The 18,508-nt window shown below is 56.5% G+C and overlaps 2 protein-coding genes across 5 annotated transcripts; both read right to left on the reverse strand.

Annotated features, from left to right (window-relative positions):
• Positions 1–2,663: 2,663 nt before the first annotated feature.
• On the reverse strand, positions 2,664–9,192 carry LOC122377772 (serine/arginine repetitive matrix protein 2-like). The gene is made up of 2 exons (XM_043358178.1): positions 9,134–9,192; positions 2,664–7,496 (listed from the first exon to the last, which is right to left on the reverse strand). Exon 2 carries the CDS (start codon positions 7,467–7,469, stop codon positions 2,916–2,918), a length of 4,554 nt encoding a protein of 1,517 aa, XP_043214113.1. The 5' UTR covers positions 7,470–7,496; positions 9,134–9,192; the 3' UTR covers positions 2,664–2,915.
• Positions 9,193–10,517: 1,325 nt separating this feature from the next.
• Positions 10,518–18,389, reverse strand: LOC122377773 (stAR-related lipid transfer protein 3-like). 4 transcript variants are annotated; one of them, XR_006255919.1, is made up of 7 exons: positions 17,838–18,389; positions 16,990–17,114; positions 16,472–16,618; positions 15,684–15,788; positions 12,772–12,944; positions 11,498–11,811; positions 10,518–11,456 (listed from the first exon to the last, which is right to left on the reverse strand). XR_006255919.1 is itself a non-coding variant. In XM_043358181.1 (7 exons), the coding sequence occupies exons 1-6, from the start codon at positions 17,956–17,958 to the stop codon at positions 11,616–11,618; spliced, it is 867 nt and encodes a 288-aa protein (XP_043214116.1). In that variant the 5' UTR covers positions 17,959–18,389; the 3' UTR covers positions 10,518–11,304; positions 11,609–11,615. The 4 variants fall into 4 exon arrangements, 3 of the variants coding, with proteins under 3 accessions (XP_043214116.1, XP_043214114.1, XP_043214115.1); XM_043358181.1 differs by having other exon boundaries at positions 10,518–11,304; positions 11,609–11,811; XM_043358179.1 differs by having other exon boundaries at positions 10,518–11,486; positions 11,592–11,811.
• Positions 18,390–18,508: the final 119 nt, after the last annotated feature.

Raw genomic sequence — 18,508 nt, forward strand, 5'->3', positions numbered from 1 at the left:
TCGGCTGGACGTCGGATATGCCCGCATGTTCCGACGTCCAGCCGAAGTCCAGCCGACGTCGAGCCGACGTCGGGCCGAGATCGTTTGCCGAGGTTGACGAGATCGTTTGTCGTTGGACCGACGGGGCCGACGTCGGCATGTTTATTGGGACAACGCGCCAAAAATATCAACCGGCGGCGGGATTCGAGCCCCCCGGTCGCCGACGTCGGCATGTTTACTGGGACAACACGCCAAAAGCATCAGCCGGCGATGGGATTCGAACCCCGTGTCATTCGAATGCGAGGTTAGTGCGCTTACCACTACACCACGCAGCCAGCTAACGAGTTTGGTTTGTTTTGTTGGGTTATGCCCTTTCGGTCTGACAAGACCATTTCAGAGCTGGAAGGATCATAGGATGGAGACATTGGTCTTCTTGGCGAGCACCCTGGGTCCAGTTCATATAGAGTTCCTGGTCCCATTGCTGTTACGTGACACTTATTGGAAAGGGCGACCCCACAATGGATTCATATAGCCACTCTTACACACCTGCACCAACGTTTCCCAAAGTGTCCCTTTGATAAGTGGCACTTTGGCAAAGTGACACTTGCCGACTGGCCTTTCTATATGAACTGGGCCCGGCCCTGGTGAGTTGCCGGGGCTGAGCCTGACCAAGGGATAGGCCGAGCAGCCCCCAAGCACTCACCGCACCCGGCTACGGGCGAGCTCGGCTTACGGGCAATCCCAAATGGGATAAAGTTTCCCGTCCAGTCCGGATCAGGGGGTTGCGGCGTGGAGGAAGATTTGAGTTTCCTGAGGATATTTTGAATACAGAAGCTCTTTATGAAACATGAAACATGTATTTTATATTATTTTAACGGTCAAAACAGCGGCCGATGTCGGTCCGACGTCGCCCCGACGTCGGCCCGACGTCGGCTGGACCTCAGCAATTGATCTCGGTCCGACGTCGGCTGGACCTCGGCTGGACGTCGGAACATGCGGGCATATCCGACATCCAGCCGACGTCGTGCCGAGGTTGGACCGACGTCGGGCCGACGTCGGCATGCTGATGCCGAGTTGCCGACGTCACCCCGACGTCGGCCGACGTCGGGCCGACGTCGGCATGTTTACTGGGCCGGCTCCGGTTGAAATGCCATGGCGGCTCCGGCTCCGGCTCCGAGTAAAATGATCCGGCTCCGGCGGCTCCGGCTCCGGCTTCTACTCAGTACATCCCCTATGCGATCAATTAAATACGGGTGGAAGAAAAAAGGCGATGGGATTGGTACACGTTGCTTCTGTATTTGTATAACAAGGCTATTTTGAATACCACATTGTTTTACGTCTTGTACTGTCAAACCGAACTAGGTAAATAATTGTTTCCGCCCCCATTTTTGGCGGCTCCGGCTCCAGCTCCGGCTCCGGGCTATATTGTTTCACGGCTCCGGCTCCGGCTCCGGGCAAAATATGCCGGCTCCGGCGGCTCCGGCTCCGGCTCCGGCTCCGGCTCCGCATCCCTGGAGACGGTGATCCAAATCGTGACCAAAGGTCAATATCTCAAACACCATTCGTTAGAATTGTGTTTTTATTGGGAAAACAAATCTGAGTTCTCTGACAATTTTATAAAAGCTGCATGATAATTGCAGAGTTGAGTGCAGGTTGGCTTTGCACTCGGACGGGCACGTTCGTTGCCCAGTCTGACGAGATATGCTTATCACAATACGTTAGCTCACAGAAGTCCTTGATTTTTTCAATCGAATTAGGCGTTTGACGATAAAATCACCGAGCTCTTGGTTTTGCCGCAATCCTTATTCCTCACCATCAGAATTGTGACTAATCTACAGTCTACACTCTACACCTGACCAGAACTTACTATGATCCGTTCGTACTACAGTATGAGTATTGTGAGCGCAGCTGATTCCATAAGATTTTCGGGACCATGATCCACAGAAAGAAAACTCTTGTGTCGTACCAGCTTACAAGGTCTATGCCCGAAAATGGTGGTCGCCGGGGTATTATACCGACGATAATGAAATGACGGGTAGAAAAACACGGAACAAATTGTGCATGTGCAATGAAGTGACAGCTTGGTGTAGTTTTCTTGGGGCGGCCTGTAGTCTCCTGAATGTGATTCCCAATCCCTTCCTCATTTCATTCTTTTCCCACTTTTTTCTTGAAGGTTAATAGAACTACTAAAGGCGAAAAAACTGACCTGGCTTTATCCTGAACATCATACAAAATTTAGTTTTATCTTTCAAATGTACTTCATTGGCGGCCGGCACATCTATTATTTCCCGGATGTTGCATTTGAAGCCCGCCTCCAGGTCAAGTCGGTGTCCTATCACACCAGCCCCCCCCCCCCTGTGGTGTCATTCCCCCTCCCCCGCTCTGAACGGGCCAGGTGGCGGTCGGCCGGCCGGCTCCGGTGGCGGGGCGTCAGATTTCCGCCCGTCGTCGGCCGGGCGCGACGGCGCTCGGTCAGCCCGAGCCAGCGGTGTCGCGTGGCGCGTCGTCAGCAGTCAGCACCTCGCGCGGCTGCCGGTGTCGTCATGCCGGCTGACCCGCCGCGGTCATCGGCTCGCCCGGGGAAGTGGCGGTGCTGTGATGGGCTGTTCTTCCGACAACAGGTGGTGCGATATTGTGAGGTAAGCTCGGGGCGCCGAGAGGGACGATCACCGCAAATAGACCGCGAAAACAAAACCGTTTATTGCCAAGCACACAGCGAACATAACAAGAGAATGCTGTCAGGAATATTGAATAATACTTAATTCAAAAAATTGATTAACATATTGAATATAAACGCTCAAAATCGGTAACAAAATCACTGAAAAGGGTGAATGTCGCGTTTCCGCCCGCCCGCCCACAACCCAACTGAGATCGGGTCCACTTGCGAGATAAACATTCCACTCGCCACATTATCGTCTTTATCGGTCGCTGAGCGGTCAGCACCGGTAATCGTGCAGCTGGTCGTCGCCGGCGGCGCTCAGCATCTGCTCCAGCTCCCGCTGCACGCTCTGTATCTCGCTCTCCACTCCGTCGGCCGCCGGCGGGGCGCGGGCCGTCGCCGCGGCCGGCGGCTGCCGCTCCAGTCGCTCACACTCGGCCAGGATTTTCTCGGCGGCCTGGCGGCGCGCCGCGGTGGCCGCCTCTCCGAGCCGCTCCTGTGTGGCGACGGCGGCGCGCTGCTGCGCCAGCAACGTCTCCTGGGCGGCGGCCGAGCGCCGGCTCAGCTGGTACAGCTGCTCGTCGCGCTCCTCCAGCCGCCTCACCTGACGGCGGATGGCGGCCACGGCGCGCAGTAGCTCGGCCGGCCCCGCCTGCTGCTGCTGCTCGGAGCGCACGCTGCTCGTCTCCCAGTCGACCAGCATGCCGCTCAGCTCGGCCCGGATCATGTCCGTCGTCTGCGACATCAGCACCGACGGCTGCGGCCGCTGGTCGGTGGCCGGCGGCGGCGGCGGCGGGGGCAGCGGCTGTCGGAACTCCACCGCCGGCTGGCGGGCCGGCGCCGGCGCCGCTCCCGTGGCGGGCCGCGCGGCCGCGGACGGGGTGGGCGGCACGGTACTCGACGCGCGGATCGGGGACGGCAGTGGTGAGTCGCTCAGGTGCTGGCTGGCGTCCAGCGGCGCCGGGCTGACCGGCCGGCTGGCCTCCGCCTCCAGCGCCAGGTGGTCGTCCAGACGGAACTCCTGCGTGGCTGTGAGCGCGGCCGGGTCCGGCGCCGGCGGCCGGACGCGCTGCGGCGACACAGGCTGCCACTGCATGGCGTCGCCCAGCTGGGCGGCCGTGGGCGCGGCCGGCGCCACCGCCTTGCCGGCCGAGAGCGGCGTGTTGGGCGGGCAGGCGAGCGCCGGCGCCGACTCTGTGGCCGAGATCGAGAGGTGCGACACGTGTCCGGAGCCGCTGGCGTCCAGCGCGGCCGGCGGCGGCGGCGCCGATAGCTCCAGCTCGGCACACAGCTCGTGGTTGCCGGACAGCTCCAGCTCGGGCTGCTGCAGCGGCTCGTCGCTCGGGGAGACGGCGGGCGCCGGTTCCGCCGTCCGCTGCCGTCCCGAGTGGCGCCGCGCGCCGCGGCTCTGCGCGGCCGGCGCCGGCGGCGACACCTCCAGCGGTCGCTCGCCGCTCTCTGAGCCCGTGGAGCCCCAGCCGAAACGGGAGGCCAGGCTACGGCTGGGCCGTCGTTTGGCCGGCGGTACCTCGGTGTCCGAGAGGTCGCGCTCGTCGAACGGTGCTGGCTCGTCTCGGAGCACCTCAGGCGACTGAAGTCGACTCTCCTCGTGCGACACGCGGTCCGCCCAGCCGCCGACCGGCTGCGAACGGCTCACCCCACGCTTCGCCGAGGTCGCCCCCCGACCGGACTGTGCGCCGCGCCCGCGAGCTGAGGCGGCGCCGCGCTTGGAGGCGCCGCCCCGCCTGCTGGCGGATCCGCGCCGCTGGCCGCGGCCGCCTCTACCGCGGCCGCCGCGCCGAGACAGCTCCGCCTGCCAGCTCTCCTCCTGTGACAGCAGCGACTTGTTGCGGACGCTGCGCGGGTCGTAGACGGGGAAGCGCTTGAACGTGCCCACATGTCGCTGCGGCGCCGGCGGCGACGGCGGCAGGCGCTCGCCGTCGGTGCTCGTGCCCACGTCAGAGAAGATGTGCGGTGATCGCGGGTAGCGCGACTTCTTGCTCGGCTTGTGCCACGGAGCACTGAACTCCGAGTCGGCAGAGTCGCTCTGACTGAATATCGAGTGCGGCACATACTCTTCGGCAGAACTATCTTTGGCCAGCGTGAGACGGCGGCTTTTCTTGGCCTCATCCCGCGCGGTATCGGCAGTGTCTTGCTCCTCAAAGGTCACACACGCGCGGCGCTTGTCGCGTTTTCCTGCCGGCGCCTTGGAGCGCGCCTGTTTCTCGGCCCCCCGGACTGCCGCCTGCTTCTCTTTTTTCTCGGCTGCCGCCTTCGCCGTCTGTTTGACCGCTCTGGTCCCTCGGTCCGTGGACGTTTTGTCACGTGGACGGGCGGCCGGCCGGTCCCGCCTCCGTGAGACATCATCCGCGTCTGGCACATTGTTATTGTCGTCTCTCCTGGCGGGCGACTGCCGCTGGGGCGGCGGCGGACTGGGAGAGATGCCCCGGTCGTCGCTGCCACCGTCAGACTCGGATATCTCAATGTATGGTGCGCGGGCGGCGGCACGTGGTCGGCGAGTGGCCCACTGTCGGCTCTCCACACTGGCGAACGACTGGTCAGTCGGCTTAGGGGCGCGCTCGGCAGCGGGCGGCGGCGAGGCTGGCGCAGGGGCGGCCAGCGGCGATCTCTCAGCTATAGTGCTCGCGGGTGGAGACGCCTCAAAATCGAGGGACGGCGCCTGTTCTGGCGACTGATCTGGTTTCGATTTCTGAGCTTGCTCAGCCTGATGCTTGTCAGCTACGTCATCATGTTCCTGCATTTCCTCTTCACGTTCACTGTCATGCTCTTCCACTTGCAGCTCATACTCATCCTCCGCCTCCCGCTCATTGTCCGACATCACTTCCTGGATGTTCGGCCCGGCCTCTTGGTCAGACTCCTGTTCGGCCTGTTCTCCCGCCCCGTCTCCATGCTCGTCAGGTCCGTGACCTCTGCGCTGCTGCGTCTGGTGCTCGGCTGAGTCCTCGGCGTCATGGGAACGACCCTGCTGCTGGCGCCTCTGGGACGGCTCGCCGGCGCTCTTTGCCTCCCTGCCACTGGCCGAGGCCGACTCCGGCGCCGCCGGAGAGTCGGCCGGTCGGCGTCGGCCCTGCGGGGTGCGCACGCACGCCTGCGCCGTCGACGAGACGCCCGGCGTGCTGGGAGCGGAGGAGGCGGGCGCCGGGCGCGGCGTTGGCTCGATGACGCTGGTCCCGGAGCTCTGGCTGATCGGCACGGCCTCAGCGGCAGGCGCCGCGGGAGCCTCAGCGGGAGGCATCGGTGGAGCCTCAGTGAGCGGCGCCGGCGCCGGCTCGGCAGCCGGCGAGGCGCGCTCTCTGTACAGTTCACGGCCCGGCGAGCGCATCTCGAGCGGACTGTAGCGGCCGGTGGCGCGCTGTCCGGCCAGCACTGGCACGGAGCTCTTGGGCGCGTCGGCGGGCCGGCGGGCCTGCGGGCGTGCGCCGCCGCCGGAGCTGACTGCCGACAGCGGTACCGAGGCCTTGTGGCGCGGCGCGGCGCGGCCGCAGCCGGCCGAGGAGCTGGCCGTGGTGACCGACTGCGCCGGCGCGTCCACGGTCGAGCGGCAGTGCACGCCGCGGATGGTGGCCGAAGCCTTCTGGACGCGCTCAGACGCCAGCTCCTCGCACGCCTGGAACTTGTAGACGGCCGGTCCGTAGAGCCGGCCCAGCACCGAGTGCAGGTCGTGGCCCTTGAGGAAGGCGAGGGAGACGTCGCTGCCGTCGAACGTCTCCAGCGCGCCGGAGGAGAGCAGCTGGCGACAGGGCCGGTCCAGTGTCAGCTGCACTACCTGCCGGTGCCGCTGCAGACGGAGCCGCGCGCGCGTCACGTCGTCGCGTCGGATCGTCACCGTCTCCCAGAGGGTCTCGTCCGGCTGCGTCTCGGTCACCGGCCGCTGGCAATAGAGGCTGACGGAGCCGCTGCCCTCGTTAAAGTCCACCCACATGTCGTGGTAGTCGGGGTCGTCGGGCTTCTCCAGCACGAAGCCGGCCAGCGTGACCGACTCGGCCGGGAACGAGAACACCTTGCGCTCGGCGCCCAGTCGCCGGTTGAAGGCGTTCAGCAGCAGCCGACAGTCCGGGTCGAAGTTGGAGATGGCCACGAAGGCGTTGCGTAGCTCGTCGCTGGGCAGCCAGGCGGCGGCCAGCAGCGGCCGCTCGGGCTGTGTGCTCAGCCGGAACAGACACTCGACCAGGTTGGCCTGCATGTCGTAGTCGCCGCAGGTGGTGAGCAGGCGCAGCAGCGCCGGCAGCTGCTCGTCCAGCTGGGTGCGCACGGCCGAGCGCTGGGCGCGCTGCAGCGGCTCCAGCAGCTGGTTGGTGACGGCCATCAGCTGACGGGTCACCTCGAGCGGCGTGCCGTCGGCGCCGGCCACCGCCAGGAACTGGCACAGGAAGTCGGCCAGCGCCGCCCGGCCGCGCTGCAGCATCAGGCGCAGCACGTCCGTGGCGGCGCCCAGCAGGTTCTTCACGTCCTCGGCGTCCAGACCCTCCTGTATGTAGTCAATGACGCAGCCCATCAACTCCGACAGCCGATACTGGATGACTGCGCCAGTCTTCTCGTTCACTGCCAGCTCTTGCACCAGCCGCACCATGCAGAAGGCCATGTAGGGCCGCGAGTCGCCGACAAATGGCAGAAGCTCGCAAACCATGCGCATAAAGGCGTCGGGATCGATAGTTTTAAAATCCTTCTTTTCGAGTAAAGTTGCGAAGTCACGCAACTGGTTTTTTAACTTCGGCGTCTGACATTTTATTTTCGCCCATTTCGTGATCTGCTTCCAGCAATCTTGGGCGGGCAGATCGAGACAGAAGACAAATTGGTCGCCTGGCTCCATTGCCGATCAGTGGTGTCCTTGGACAGCCTGCCAGAATAAAAATAGGAATCAGGGATAAGAAACTGGAAAAATAAACGATAGAACTTCGCAGCATATCATTCTGTTCTTTTCAAACTTAGGTATGGCATCAGTTTCGAACTGTTAACGAGCCTTGCGGCTGTTACTAAGCAATCAAATGAAGTGTTTGTTAAAAAAATCACATTTTGTAAGACCGGTTTCTTGTCGCACCTGGGGGGGGGGGAGGAGGGGGAGCGGAGGTTGCCACCTCAAGGTAGAGAGAGGTTGGAATCTCGTATAGCTCCTTTTTCAACTTTCAATGCTAATTTCTTTTATCGTCCAGTCGGAGCTTTATCGTCCGGTCGGAAAATCGTCCAGTGCAGAAGGTTGACAAGTTAGACTCGGCGACATCAAAACCTGCCCTTAGTAAAAATGTTGGATCTGGCAGTTGGCACTTGGCAGTGTTGGGGCAAACGCTCCACACGGACCTGATGTATACGCTCCATTAGTATGAAAAAAGGAGTGGTGACTTCATCAGCCAACAAGTAACAACTGCCCCGAGCCGGTATATCCTTCTTTTGTTCTTATTGCACGCGATTGAAGGGGCGATTTCGGAACGGTTCGTTTTTCGACCATAACATTGGTCAATGGTGATTATCATAAGCTAAGCAGTTTCTTTAATGAGCTCACTCGTAGACCTCGGTATACAGATGTCTACGGCGGCTCACTGCATCAATACCATCCCCAATTGCAATGCATACCATGATGAGAGACAGAGTGGAAGAGTTTGACATAGTTTCCCCTTGTGGTACCACAGACAATTGTTTTTCCTTGACATGACGTTTTGTGTGTGTTTTTTTTTTTGTATAGTCATTGTCTGAGATGCAAGAAAAAGAGTGACAATTGACAAAGTCAATGCTGCATTGCCAATGCAAAAAAAAAAAACGCCTTCAATCTTGGTGGCTGGTGCATTTAAAAGTTAGCACATTTAGGAATCATGGAGATTGGAGCATATGCCTACTGCCTTCATGGATCCCGAACTCGAAGTGGGGGAAAGCGATCCATTTTATAATACCTTAAATTTCTTTGCTTTTTTAATGTATGCCAACAATTTAGCAATTAATCAGCTAAGAATCTAGGAGTCAAAAATATTTGAACGCGAGTGGAACTGGGCACTGAATCGGTCGGTAAGTATCTTGGATTGGATTGTTGCCCCACTTTGTAGCTAATAAGTACAAAAGCATGAATAACTGCGCAAATTTATCTATTTAAATTTACTAAACCCCGGATAAATCGACTAAGCTCAAGCTTAAGCTAAAATTGAAATGAGCAGGCAGAACCGTACTAAGAACAAGACTGAGACTGAGACGTCAATTTAAAACACGACCCATTTGCTTTTTATTGCTTTGGAAATACCAGCGTCAGTTCGATATTTGGCATTTAGGTAATTTAGGCTTCAATTCAATTTCAATTTCAATTTAGGCTCCAATTCAAATTGAAATTGCAGTGTTTATTAATTTTTGCGTGGAGGGACAAAACACGGATCAACTTCAGATTGAGATATTGATATTCACGAAAAAAGATAAGGCTGAATAAGGTTCTAATAAAATTTATGAAGGGAACAGCATAATCAATGTTACTAGGCAAATTTGATAAATAATGCCTACCTTCACGATTAAACAATAAACATATTGATCCCCGCCGGCGGCCCACAAAACACAAACAATTCAAATGGCGCGCTTATTTGCGCTACATTTGTATTTTGTAGACTAATTGCTACCAAACTTATATTGCTGCCATATCAGAGGATTACTTTCCATTTTCTGGAACGCATCGCCATAGAAAAATCAATGTGACCAGTGATGACTTGAGTGATGACCAAACCAACCATTCGGCACGGCATTTGTATGAATATGAAATCGTGTAGATGATTTAAACACACCAAGAACCAAGACTATATATGGCCTTGGAACCAAGAAACGTCTTGTGTCGGAAGAGGCTTGTGTGTGCGCAGTGAATTTCGCAACCAGTTTTCACAACACGCAATGGCTAGGTGCGTAGGAATCTTGGTGCGGACGACGGAGAATGTCAAAATGCGTATTTCGAAAGATATCTTTGTCTCAATGACGAAATGAGACATGAGTGGATACTAGAGCACTTCATGGGCCGGATAAATCCGTTATCCACGGATAAATCCGCGGACCGGATAGGATTGGATTCTAAATTTGTTAAAAAAGAACGGATATGGGCGGGCCGGTTTGGGAATTGAAGGTTGAACCCGGATCAAAACGGATCAAAATTTTAACATTCAACATTGAAGTTAAAAATTAACCTAATGTGTTAAGCGGCAGCAGAGGTTTGATTAAAGTAATAGGCATCATTTTATGACACTCACTTGTCACAAGACTTGTCTTCAAGTGGATAATGTATGCAATGTATGCATGGTTTTTGGAACCATGATGGTCTATGAGATGTATGGCTGTCTGGTCCCTTAGATTGAATTTGTTAGTCCAGGTTTGGGTGAAACCAGTTATTGGTGAAACGGATTATTACGGATATTTTTTGGAAGTTTGGCTGCAATACGGGCCATGGGTGGGCCGGATTCTGATATTCAAAGAAAGGCGGATAATGGGCGGATCTGGATATGACTTGCCGGATATGGGCCGGGCCGGATCCTAAAAAGCCTATCCGTGAAGTGCTCTAGTGGATACTGACACCGTCATAAATTCTGCAAGTTTAACGACAAATTTCGGTCTTTGACAACCGCCAGTCACTTCCAATGAAAATTCAAGCACAACCCAATCAAGTGTCCGCCATATTATGCGTTTGATTGGCACTCGACTGCCCAACCGGACTAAGAATCTTCTTCACCGTGTACTACCGGACAACTAAGACCGGGCCGGTGTTGCCAACAGCCGGTGTTCGACGTGGGAGTGTTTTTATATACCTCGGACGTGCGGTTAGTGCCACTACCGGACCGCGGTGCTGGCTCCCGTTTCAGATGACGGACGTGCCGAACGTGACCTGCTCCTTCACAACCAAACGACAAGGTGATTCCGACGTCATGGTATTGAGAAGAAAACACACACAGTAAAGCTGAGGCACAAACACTAAACACAGGACACTCCAACACAATGTTACACACAGTACAAAAGAGACAATTTATTACCATGACTGGGCTCTGCCCGAAGACGTCTCTGTCCAGCGGAGTCTACCGTTCACTTCAGATCGCACCAGGTCAACTGTCATCAATCGCTAAAACGCCAGCGATCCTCATCCCACAGATTTCCCTCAGGGTTACACCCGATTGTATTGTTCCTTTCGTTCAAGATCATACCGCCCGCGGCACTTTCCGATCATGTCACGCCAAATGTTACCGCTCGCGGTGCGCAGGGATCACAGCAGGTCATCTGAACGCTGCCCGCAACAAGAAGAGACCATAGCAAAACTCGCCGTCGCCGCCCGCGGCTGCTCGGGCTACAACTCGAACCGTGCCAACAGTTCCAGCATCGCACCAAACCACCACGGACGGAGAGGACCGACAGGAGACCAGCTCATCAGGCGCGCCGACGGACACCAGACAGGAGACCGGCAGACCAGGCGCGCTGTTCGGACCCAGAGAGGACAGACCGGCAGACCAGGCGCGCTGATCGGACCCAGAGAGGAGACCGACAGACCAGGCGCGCTGCAGGAGACCGGCTCATCAGGCGCGCTGACGGACACCAGACAGGAGACCGGCAGACCAGGCGCGCTGACGGACACCAGACAGGAGACCGACAGACCAGGCGCGCTGATGGACACCAGACAGGAGACCGGCAGACCAGGCGCGCTGACGGACACCAGACAGGAGACCGGCTCATCAGGTGCGCTGTTCGGACCCAGAGAGGACTGACTGGCAGACCAGGCGCGCTGACGGACACCAGACAGGAGACCGGCTCATCAGGCGCACTGACGGACACCAGACAGGAGACCGGCCGACCAGGCGCGCTGTTCGGACCCAGAGAGGACAGACCGGCAGACCAGGCGCGCTGATGGACACCAGACAGGAGACCGGCAGACCAGGCGCGCTGCAGGAGACCGGCTCATCAGGTGCGCTGATGGACTCCAGACAGGAGACCGGCAGACCAGGCGCGCTGATGGACCGGCCGATCAGGCGCGCACGTGCTCGGCGCACCGGAGGAGCTGGGTGCGCAGCTGACGCCAGGCACTGAACGTGGCGCCCTCGATCACCCTCAGCGGCACCAGGCGCAGCTTCAGGTCGTAGTTGAAGGTGCCCTCGACGATACAGCGGTCCGGGGAGTCGGCGCACGGCCGCACCGTGAACACGGTCGGAAACAGCTGCGCCCTGGAGGGGAGAGAGGGGGGCGGGTCAGGTCAGGGTCATGGTAGGGAGGGGGGCAGGTCAGGTCAGGGTCGTGGCGGAGAAGTTACGAACGGGCCAGCAGGTCAGGCATGGTGCTCAAAAGAGCTCAGACAGGTAAGGTGCGAATCAAATTGGAGGAGAGGCTCTCGAGCGGCGTGCCATTGGCATCATGCCATTAGCGCCATTGCCCCTCACCGTCTCTGCGACGAGATGGCGGACGAGGGCCTCTGGGAGAGAGGGAGAACGACGGAGGCGGGGCGGGGGGCGGGGCCAAGGGAGGGTCGGGTGATCGGACGGAGGCCGGGGAAGGACAGCGACTGGGGAGGGGAGGGGTCAGGGGAGGGGCCGGGTCGGGAGGACCAATGGGAGCCCGGTGACGCCATCGGGCGGCGGCGCGGCGGCGGCAGAGTCCTCCGCTGTTGCCGGGGGCCGGTGCCGACGCGACACCACCCGACACCGGGCCGGCTGACATCAGGTGACCGGGGAGGGGAAGGGGAGCGCTGGTCAGCAGAGCCGACCGTGGGAGCCGGTCGCGGGCCAGTCAGCAGGCGGACGGTGTCGCCTGTCACCACAGTCAGCAGACCGGCGCCGGGGCGGCTCGGGCCGGTTACCAGGCGGGTCGGTCGTGGAATGTTCCAGACGGAAACAGATGGCTGAAGGCCGCGGAACCGGGAATGACCATAGAACGAATGATGGGTTGAACAAATTAGTCTGCAATAAATATTTACCTAATGTTCTGGCAACCTTTGAGCGTGTTTCATTCAACGCACATTCCATGGCATCCGCAGAACTTTGGGACATAATGCGACAGTAAAATCAATTATCTTTCCGGCATCGTATACCGCGGTCAGCAATCTCTCCTTGATCAAACGTGATCAGTGGCGATCGGTGATGGTTTCCGTTGGGCAAGGTGCTGTGATGAGGAGAGAACCTGCAGCTCACCTGACATATCTGTCGCTTTCGGGGAAGGCGCTGTGGTCGATGGACGCCATGGCACTGTAGTGCATCTGGCCGCGGCGGCCGCGCCGGCGAACGTTGACAAACTCGCGCTGCGAGACCAGGCCGCCGAGCAGTTCCTTGGTCTCCTGACGCAGGATCTCTACTCCGTCCGACACCTGCAGCAGGGCGGGTCATGGGTCGGGTCAGAGCGGGTCACGGGTCGGGTCAGAGCGGGGTTACGGACCAGGTCAGAGCGGGGTCACGGGTCAGGTCAGAGCGGGTCACGGGTCGGGTCAGACAGAGGTAATACGTCGGAGCGGATAGAGATCACGGTTTGGGGTAGACCATAGGGTCACGGACCGGGCTAGGCCGGTGGGGTCGGGTGACACGATCTGGCGTTCCCCGTTTTAGACCCGAGACGCGTGGTAATTGGTTTTCGGATCGAGATCACAACAAAGCTTTGGCAGCGTCTGGCAGTGAACGGGGTCGGGGTCACAACAAGATAGTGAGGTCGCACGTGGCCCTGGAATGGAATATGACAGGTGGCGGTTTGTTTACAGGTCACCGGTCGGCCACGAGGGCCAACTGCGTCAAACATCAACGCTTCATCAGCGTCAGCGTGTCAGCGTGTCAGCGGTCAATTCAGGTGCAGGTTTGGGTCAGTAAGCTCTCGAGAATGCCAGCTGACATGAAAAGTAAGCAAACTAACAGCATAAAATGCCTTTTAGCCCACCGAGAGCTGAAAATGTTAGGATCGATTTCAGGTCCTGGAACGTAGCCGGCAAAAGAGTATTCTGACGTTGCATATGTATAAGTAGTTCGGCGAACTTTCAGCGATCATTTTCCAATAGGGCTGCACTTTCCAAGTTTCTTTGGATAGATCAGAACTCATCACATCAACATAGGATTTATATGTTAGTTGTTACAGTGTGTCCGCGAAATCCGTGAGTTAGCAGAGACATTAGTTGCTCCGCGGACTTCCTAGTGACTCGTGAGAGTTGAGACCTCACGTGAAGCCTCGGCCCTCGTCAATCCGCGGAATCACGGCTGTGGTTCCGCTGATTTACTTGAGTGAAACGGTGCGTCGGCGGATGTACTGAACGGGAACAGTCTCGGAGATTCGGAAACTTCTTAATTAATCCGCGGTCCAGCTATTTTTTTTCTTTCAGTGCATCCGCGGAGTACCGATTCTTTTTCAGTAAAGGTGCGGAAAATACTTCCGAGTGCTTATAGTGATATAATGGCTCATTGACAGAGCCGTCGTCTCACCACGTGGTAGGCAATTAGGCATTTTCATGTCGACAAAACCGAGGATAGCTCGGGCCTCGGTGACTAAGTTGATCGGAAACCATAACATTGAAACACTCGACGGTCGACGCTTGACGCTCCACCATTTCGATTGGGTCTCTCGTTTTGCAAATTATCCTCCAGCGTGGCAACAAATAACAGAAGTCTGTCTTTTAGCCGAAGACAAACTTTGATTGCCGCCAAGCTGGAAAGCACCAGGCAACGATGAGCCCAACCTTAGTAGTTGAGTCTCTCACGTCTTGGTGTTGCGACTTTCTTTCGACTGCTATAGATAACATAGTCTCCGAGCATTCTCGATTCTGTCGAAACGAGAATGCTCATCACGCGGTGAGACAAGGGCTGTATCTTTGAGCAGTACATATAGCACCAAAAGCACTTTGAAGCAGGGCTGCCGAGTCGGAGTCGGAGTCGGAGTCGGAGTCGGAGTCGGTCGGAGTCGGCAGTTTTGCCCGGAATCGGAGTCGGAGTTGGAGTCGCTAAAATCTGACCGACTCCGACTCCGGAGCCGGAGTAAACACTGCATTGCTCAAAGTCATGCCCTACGCCTGGTTGCTTGGCGATGTTTCGCTCGTTGACCTTTTAAAATAAGATTTTGTTGAAGCTGAGGACATACCTACCCCTGTTTTGAACGAGCGTTTTCAATGAAAAAGCTGAAAACGGATGCTGTGTTTAAACCTGTTTTTAATGTTCTTTTTTTAAGCACTTATTTACAATGCAAGGCATTGGAATTTGGAACGCGCAATTGGTCGCTTCATGCACTATAAAAAGATCGAGATGAAATTTGATTTCAATATATCGACTTCATGACCAATGTCCGGAGTCGGAGCTGGAGTCGGAGTCGGACTCGGAGTCGATTTTTTTAAGCTGGAGTCGGAGTCAGAGTCGGAGTTCCCTAAAAAATAAAAATCCATCGACTCCGCGCCTTGCATTGAAGAGTGTTTTTCTCAACCATCGGTATTCCGCGGATTTACCGAAAAAGAATCACTAGACCGCGGATTTACTAAGAAGTTCGCAGATTCCCGACACTTTAGTATAACCGCGGACGCACTAAAATAGGTGAGCAAGAAATTGACTACCTATTGGTTAGCGCAACTTCTTATTGGGAACAATCTGTTGGACCGAATACTAGAAAGAAAGTTACAATTGGGTTTGATCGCATGTTAACATCGCCTTTCACGCTTTCTAGATTAGATATCAAACCACTCTGTTGATTTGCTGTACTTTTTGCGCAACGATGAAGTGTATCGCTCGTACTGCTCAACGGTCTAGCACCCTGTTGCAATGGACTCAAAGTGCCTTATAAACATTGAGACTGCTCAACGGACTAGCAGCGACTGTTGCAATGAAATTAAAGTGCGGTATAAACATTAAAATGTCATCACGTATTTGTGAACATGTAACAAGGGGTCATCTCATAAGCGGATGAGGCTACTTCCTCCAATATTTGTTTTAAAACTGATTGTTGTTGGCCAATTAAAACTGTTATAAGTTTGGTGTGTTTACAAACACGTTACATTTTTTCGTAATGATCAAAATATACAATCCCTTTTAACCAAAAAATAGTTAGATGCATTTAGACCCATAGCGAGATACGCTTTGCCTCTTACCTCATGAATTTGGCATTTTTTGATGGTCTTGTTCCAGGAGGGGCAGTTGGTGCAGTTGTGAATCACCTCCTGGGCGAACTTTTCCGGCGAACAGCTCACCACCGTCTGAGGACATAGAGCGAAAATGGAGCGTCTTACGATCCGATCGACTGGTCATTCTGCTGCAGCGAGTACCGTCCGAGGCGCAGCTCCATAACTGGTCAGAACGCCAGCCTAGCGTCCGACTCAGATATCAGGGATTCGCACATCAGCCCAACACTCCGAGAGGCAAGCGCTGAGCAGCGAGATTAATCATCGCAACGAACACGGAGGCACCACCGTGTTAACAACTAGTGAGAGGTGCTGTGTCAGGCTGGCAGCGAAGGCCCTGCCCGGCTCAGGTTCGCCCGACCAGTGCTGCACTACGGCCCGCCCCGTGCATTGTTACACCCACGGGTGCGCCAACGGCTGATGTGTGAAACTGACGACAGGTGTAGCATTCTGACAATGAACGTGTCTCCGACTTTTGCACCATAGACGACCTGCCTGCTGTGAGACACGTTCTAGCACTGAGCGACTCCGCTGGTCACGGAACGATCGACTTAAGTATCCTCCTACAGCCCCAATTAACCCGTCCTACACTAGCGGCTAGCGGCACGCTTTCTTACATTAGCTACATTCAGCTAATGTAAGAAAGCGCAGCTGCATATATTGAAGTGCAAACAAATACTTACACTTGATCATTGTATGTAACATAACCATTTGGCATAGACTCGTTTTTCTTGCCATGCCCTCGTCATTTTCCTCACCTTGTACTTCCAGACGTTGCGTCCGCCGGCGGTTCTGACACACAGCTCGTCGCCGTCCTGCGTGTCGACGCGCCTCCAGTCGTCGGCCTGCAGGATGGAGAACGCCTGCTCCAGGGCCGCCTCCGCCTGCGCCTGCAGCGCCAGCTCCTGGGAGCCAACCAGGGAGTCAGATCGGGGGCCGGTCTCACATTGGACCGGGACCGGATCGGCAGGACATTAACGGTGAGGGTGCTCACGATTTCCCTCTATCCAATATTGATTATTGAGCGTTGAATTCATTATCTTGTAGTATAATTTCATCCCTTTATCGTCTTGCTAGGATTGTTTCAACACATTGTATATTCAATGGACATCTTTCTCTTTTACTACTACTCTGAAAGCATTCAGATTGATACGGCGTTCTGATGCTTATACGCATTTCGCATTTCTTTCTGGTAATCAGAAATTGAAGCAACCAGCCACTGATCCGACTGGAGTTGTGACGGCCGGCGGAGAGCGCGGTGTCGTGCGATTCTCACCTCCTTCGTGAGCCGTTTCTGAGCGGGTTTGGCAGCCGGCGGCAGCTGGGGGCTCAACGACTGCCCGAACGAGTCCGCGCCAGGCCGCGGGAACAGCGACTTCAGCTTCGACGGGTCAGCGAAATCTGAAACGGACACAAAATCAATGAGCTGTGCGTAATCTTATTCAACACCGGGATATGTAGTTTTGAACGGTCACACAACACTCTGAACACGCGATATCGACATATAGACGGTGCTTATGCGCTCCAAAACGCGTCTTAGTCTCGCTACAGACCTTATGGTCGTTAGGCTCAGATCGTCATGACAAGTGGCTTATCACCCGGAGTTTGAAGAGATGACACGTGACAGACTGTTCGACATGTGAGCACTGCTCAAGTCTGCACGAAATGGATCATTCATGTATATGACAGTGGCACCCTCTTAGTACCTATTCTATCACATTGCTAGTCATCCCATTGTCCTATTCACAGCAAAAACTCTGGTAGGGCGGAGCTCTACCCGGCGCGACCGTCCGAGCGACCTGCGGCTGTCGGACTCACCTGTGAGTGTGGTGCAGTAGGGGCGAGTTGGTGGTTCGGTCGTTGAGACTCACCTGTGAGCCTGGGTCGGCCGTTAGACTCACCTCTGTGAGCGTGGTGCAGTAAGGTGAGCCGCATTGAGGTTCGGCCGTTGGACTCACCTGTGAGCGTGGTGCAGTAGGGTGAGTCGGTCTGAGGTTCAGTCGTTGGTCTCACCTGTGAGCCTGGTTCGGCCGTTCGACTCACCTCTGAGCGTGGTGCAGTACGGCGAGTCGGTTTGAGTTTCACTGGACTCACCTGTGAGCGTTGTTCGGCCGTTGAACTCACCTGTGAGCGTGGTGCAGTAGGGTGAGTTGGCCACCATCAGGCCGGCGCGGACCGTTTTGATGGCCGACGGGCAGCCGGCGGCCAGCAGGCGACTGACGACCGGCATCAGACCTCCCGCCATCCTGCAGAGCTGCGCTCGGGAACTTTACCAGAGACTCGACAAAGGCCACGGCGCTGCCGGCACCCAGCGGTCGATGACGGGTAGTTAGCGCTGTCCGGAGATGGGTCGGTAGCGGCGAAAGGTGCCGAGCTGGGGCGCTGATACTCTCTCGGACCGGATAGTAGAGAAAAGGAGATAGAGAGTAGGGAAGGCAGAAGGGGGCTAGCTCGCGAAGGTCGACCAGCGACCTGTCCAGCGCGGCTGTCGGGCCCGATCTGCGGACGAGCTGCTGGCGGTGGCTGGTCACTACCTTCCCTGGCACCCCCTCCTCCCCGGGGGGAGGGGGACCGCGCCCTCACCGGGGGAGGAGCGCCCGAGGAGTCCTCCAATCAGGACTCAGGATCGACACGTCACCGGATCCCGCAGCGTCACGGAAGGAAGGGCTCGGAAAGCCGGGCTGTGGATACAGGAGCGTGAGAACATGAGGCGATTTTGTACGACGAGACGCCGAATGTTGGAGTGCTGTCCTACTCGCAGTCAATGCAAATTATTTATAAACATGTCCAAAAGA

Source organism: Amphibalanus amphitrite, unplaced genomic scaffold (assembly GCF_019059575.1).
Source record: "Amphibalanus amphitrite isolate SeventyFive unplaced genomic scaffold, NRLGWU_Aamphi_draft 000050F_arrow, whole genome shotgun sequence".
In the NCBI taxonomy this organism is placed as follows: domain Eukaryota; kingdom Metazoa; phylum Arthropoda; class Thecostraca; order Balanomorpha; family Balanidae; genus Amphibalanus; species Amphibalanus amphitrite.

What these genes read in the sequence shown, in the direction of transcription:
- LOC122377772 (XM_043358178.1), bottom strand. Translation starts at nt 7,469, where the DNA reads ATGGAGCCAGGCGACCAATTTGTCTTCTGTCTCGATCTGCCCGCCCAA.
- LOC122377773 (XM_043358181.1), bottom strand. Translation starts at nt 17,958, where the DNA reads ATGGCGGGAGGTCTGATGCCGGTCGTCAGTCGCCTGCTGGCCGCCGGC. An exon ending in CTACTGCACCACGCTCACAG is followed by an intron (nt 17,115 to 17,837) that starts GTGAGTTCAACG and finishes TGTCCGTTTCAG; the next exon opens with ATTTCGCTGACCCGTCGAAG. An exon ending in AGAAACGGCTCACGAAGGAG is followed by an intron (nt 16,619 to 16,989) that starts GTGAGAATCGCA and finishes GTTGGCTCCCAG; the next exon opens with GAGCTGGCGCTGCAGGCGCA.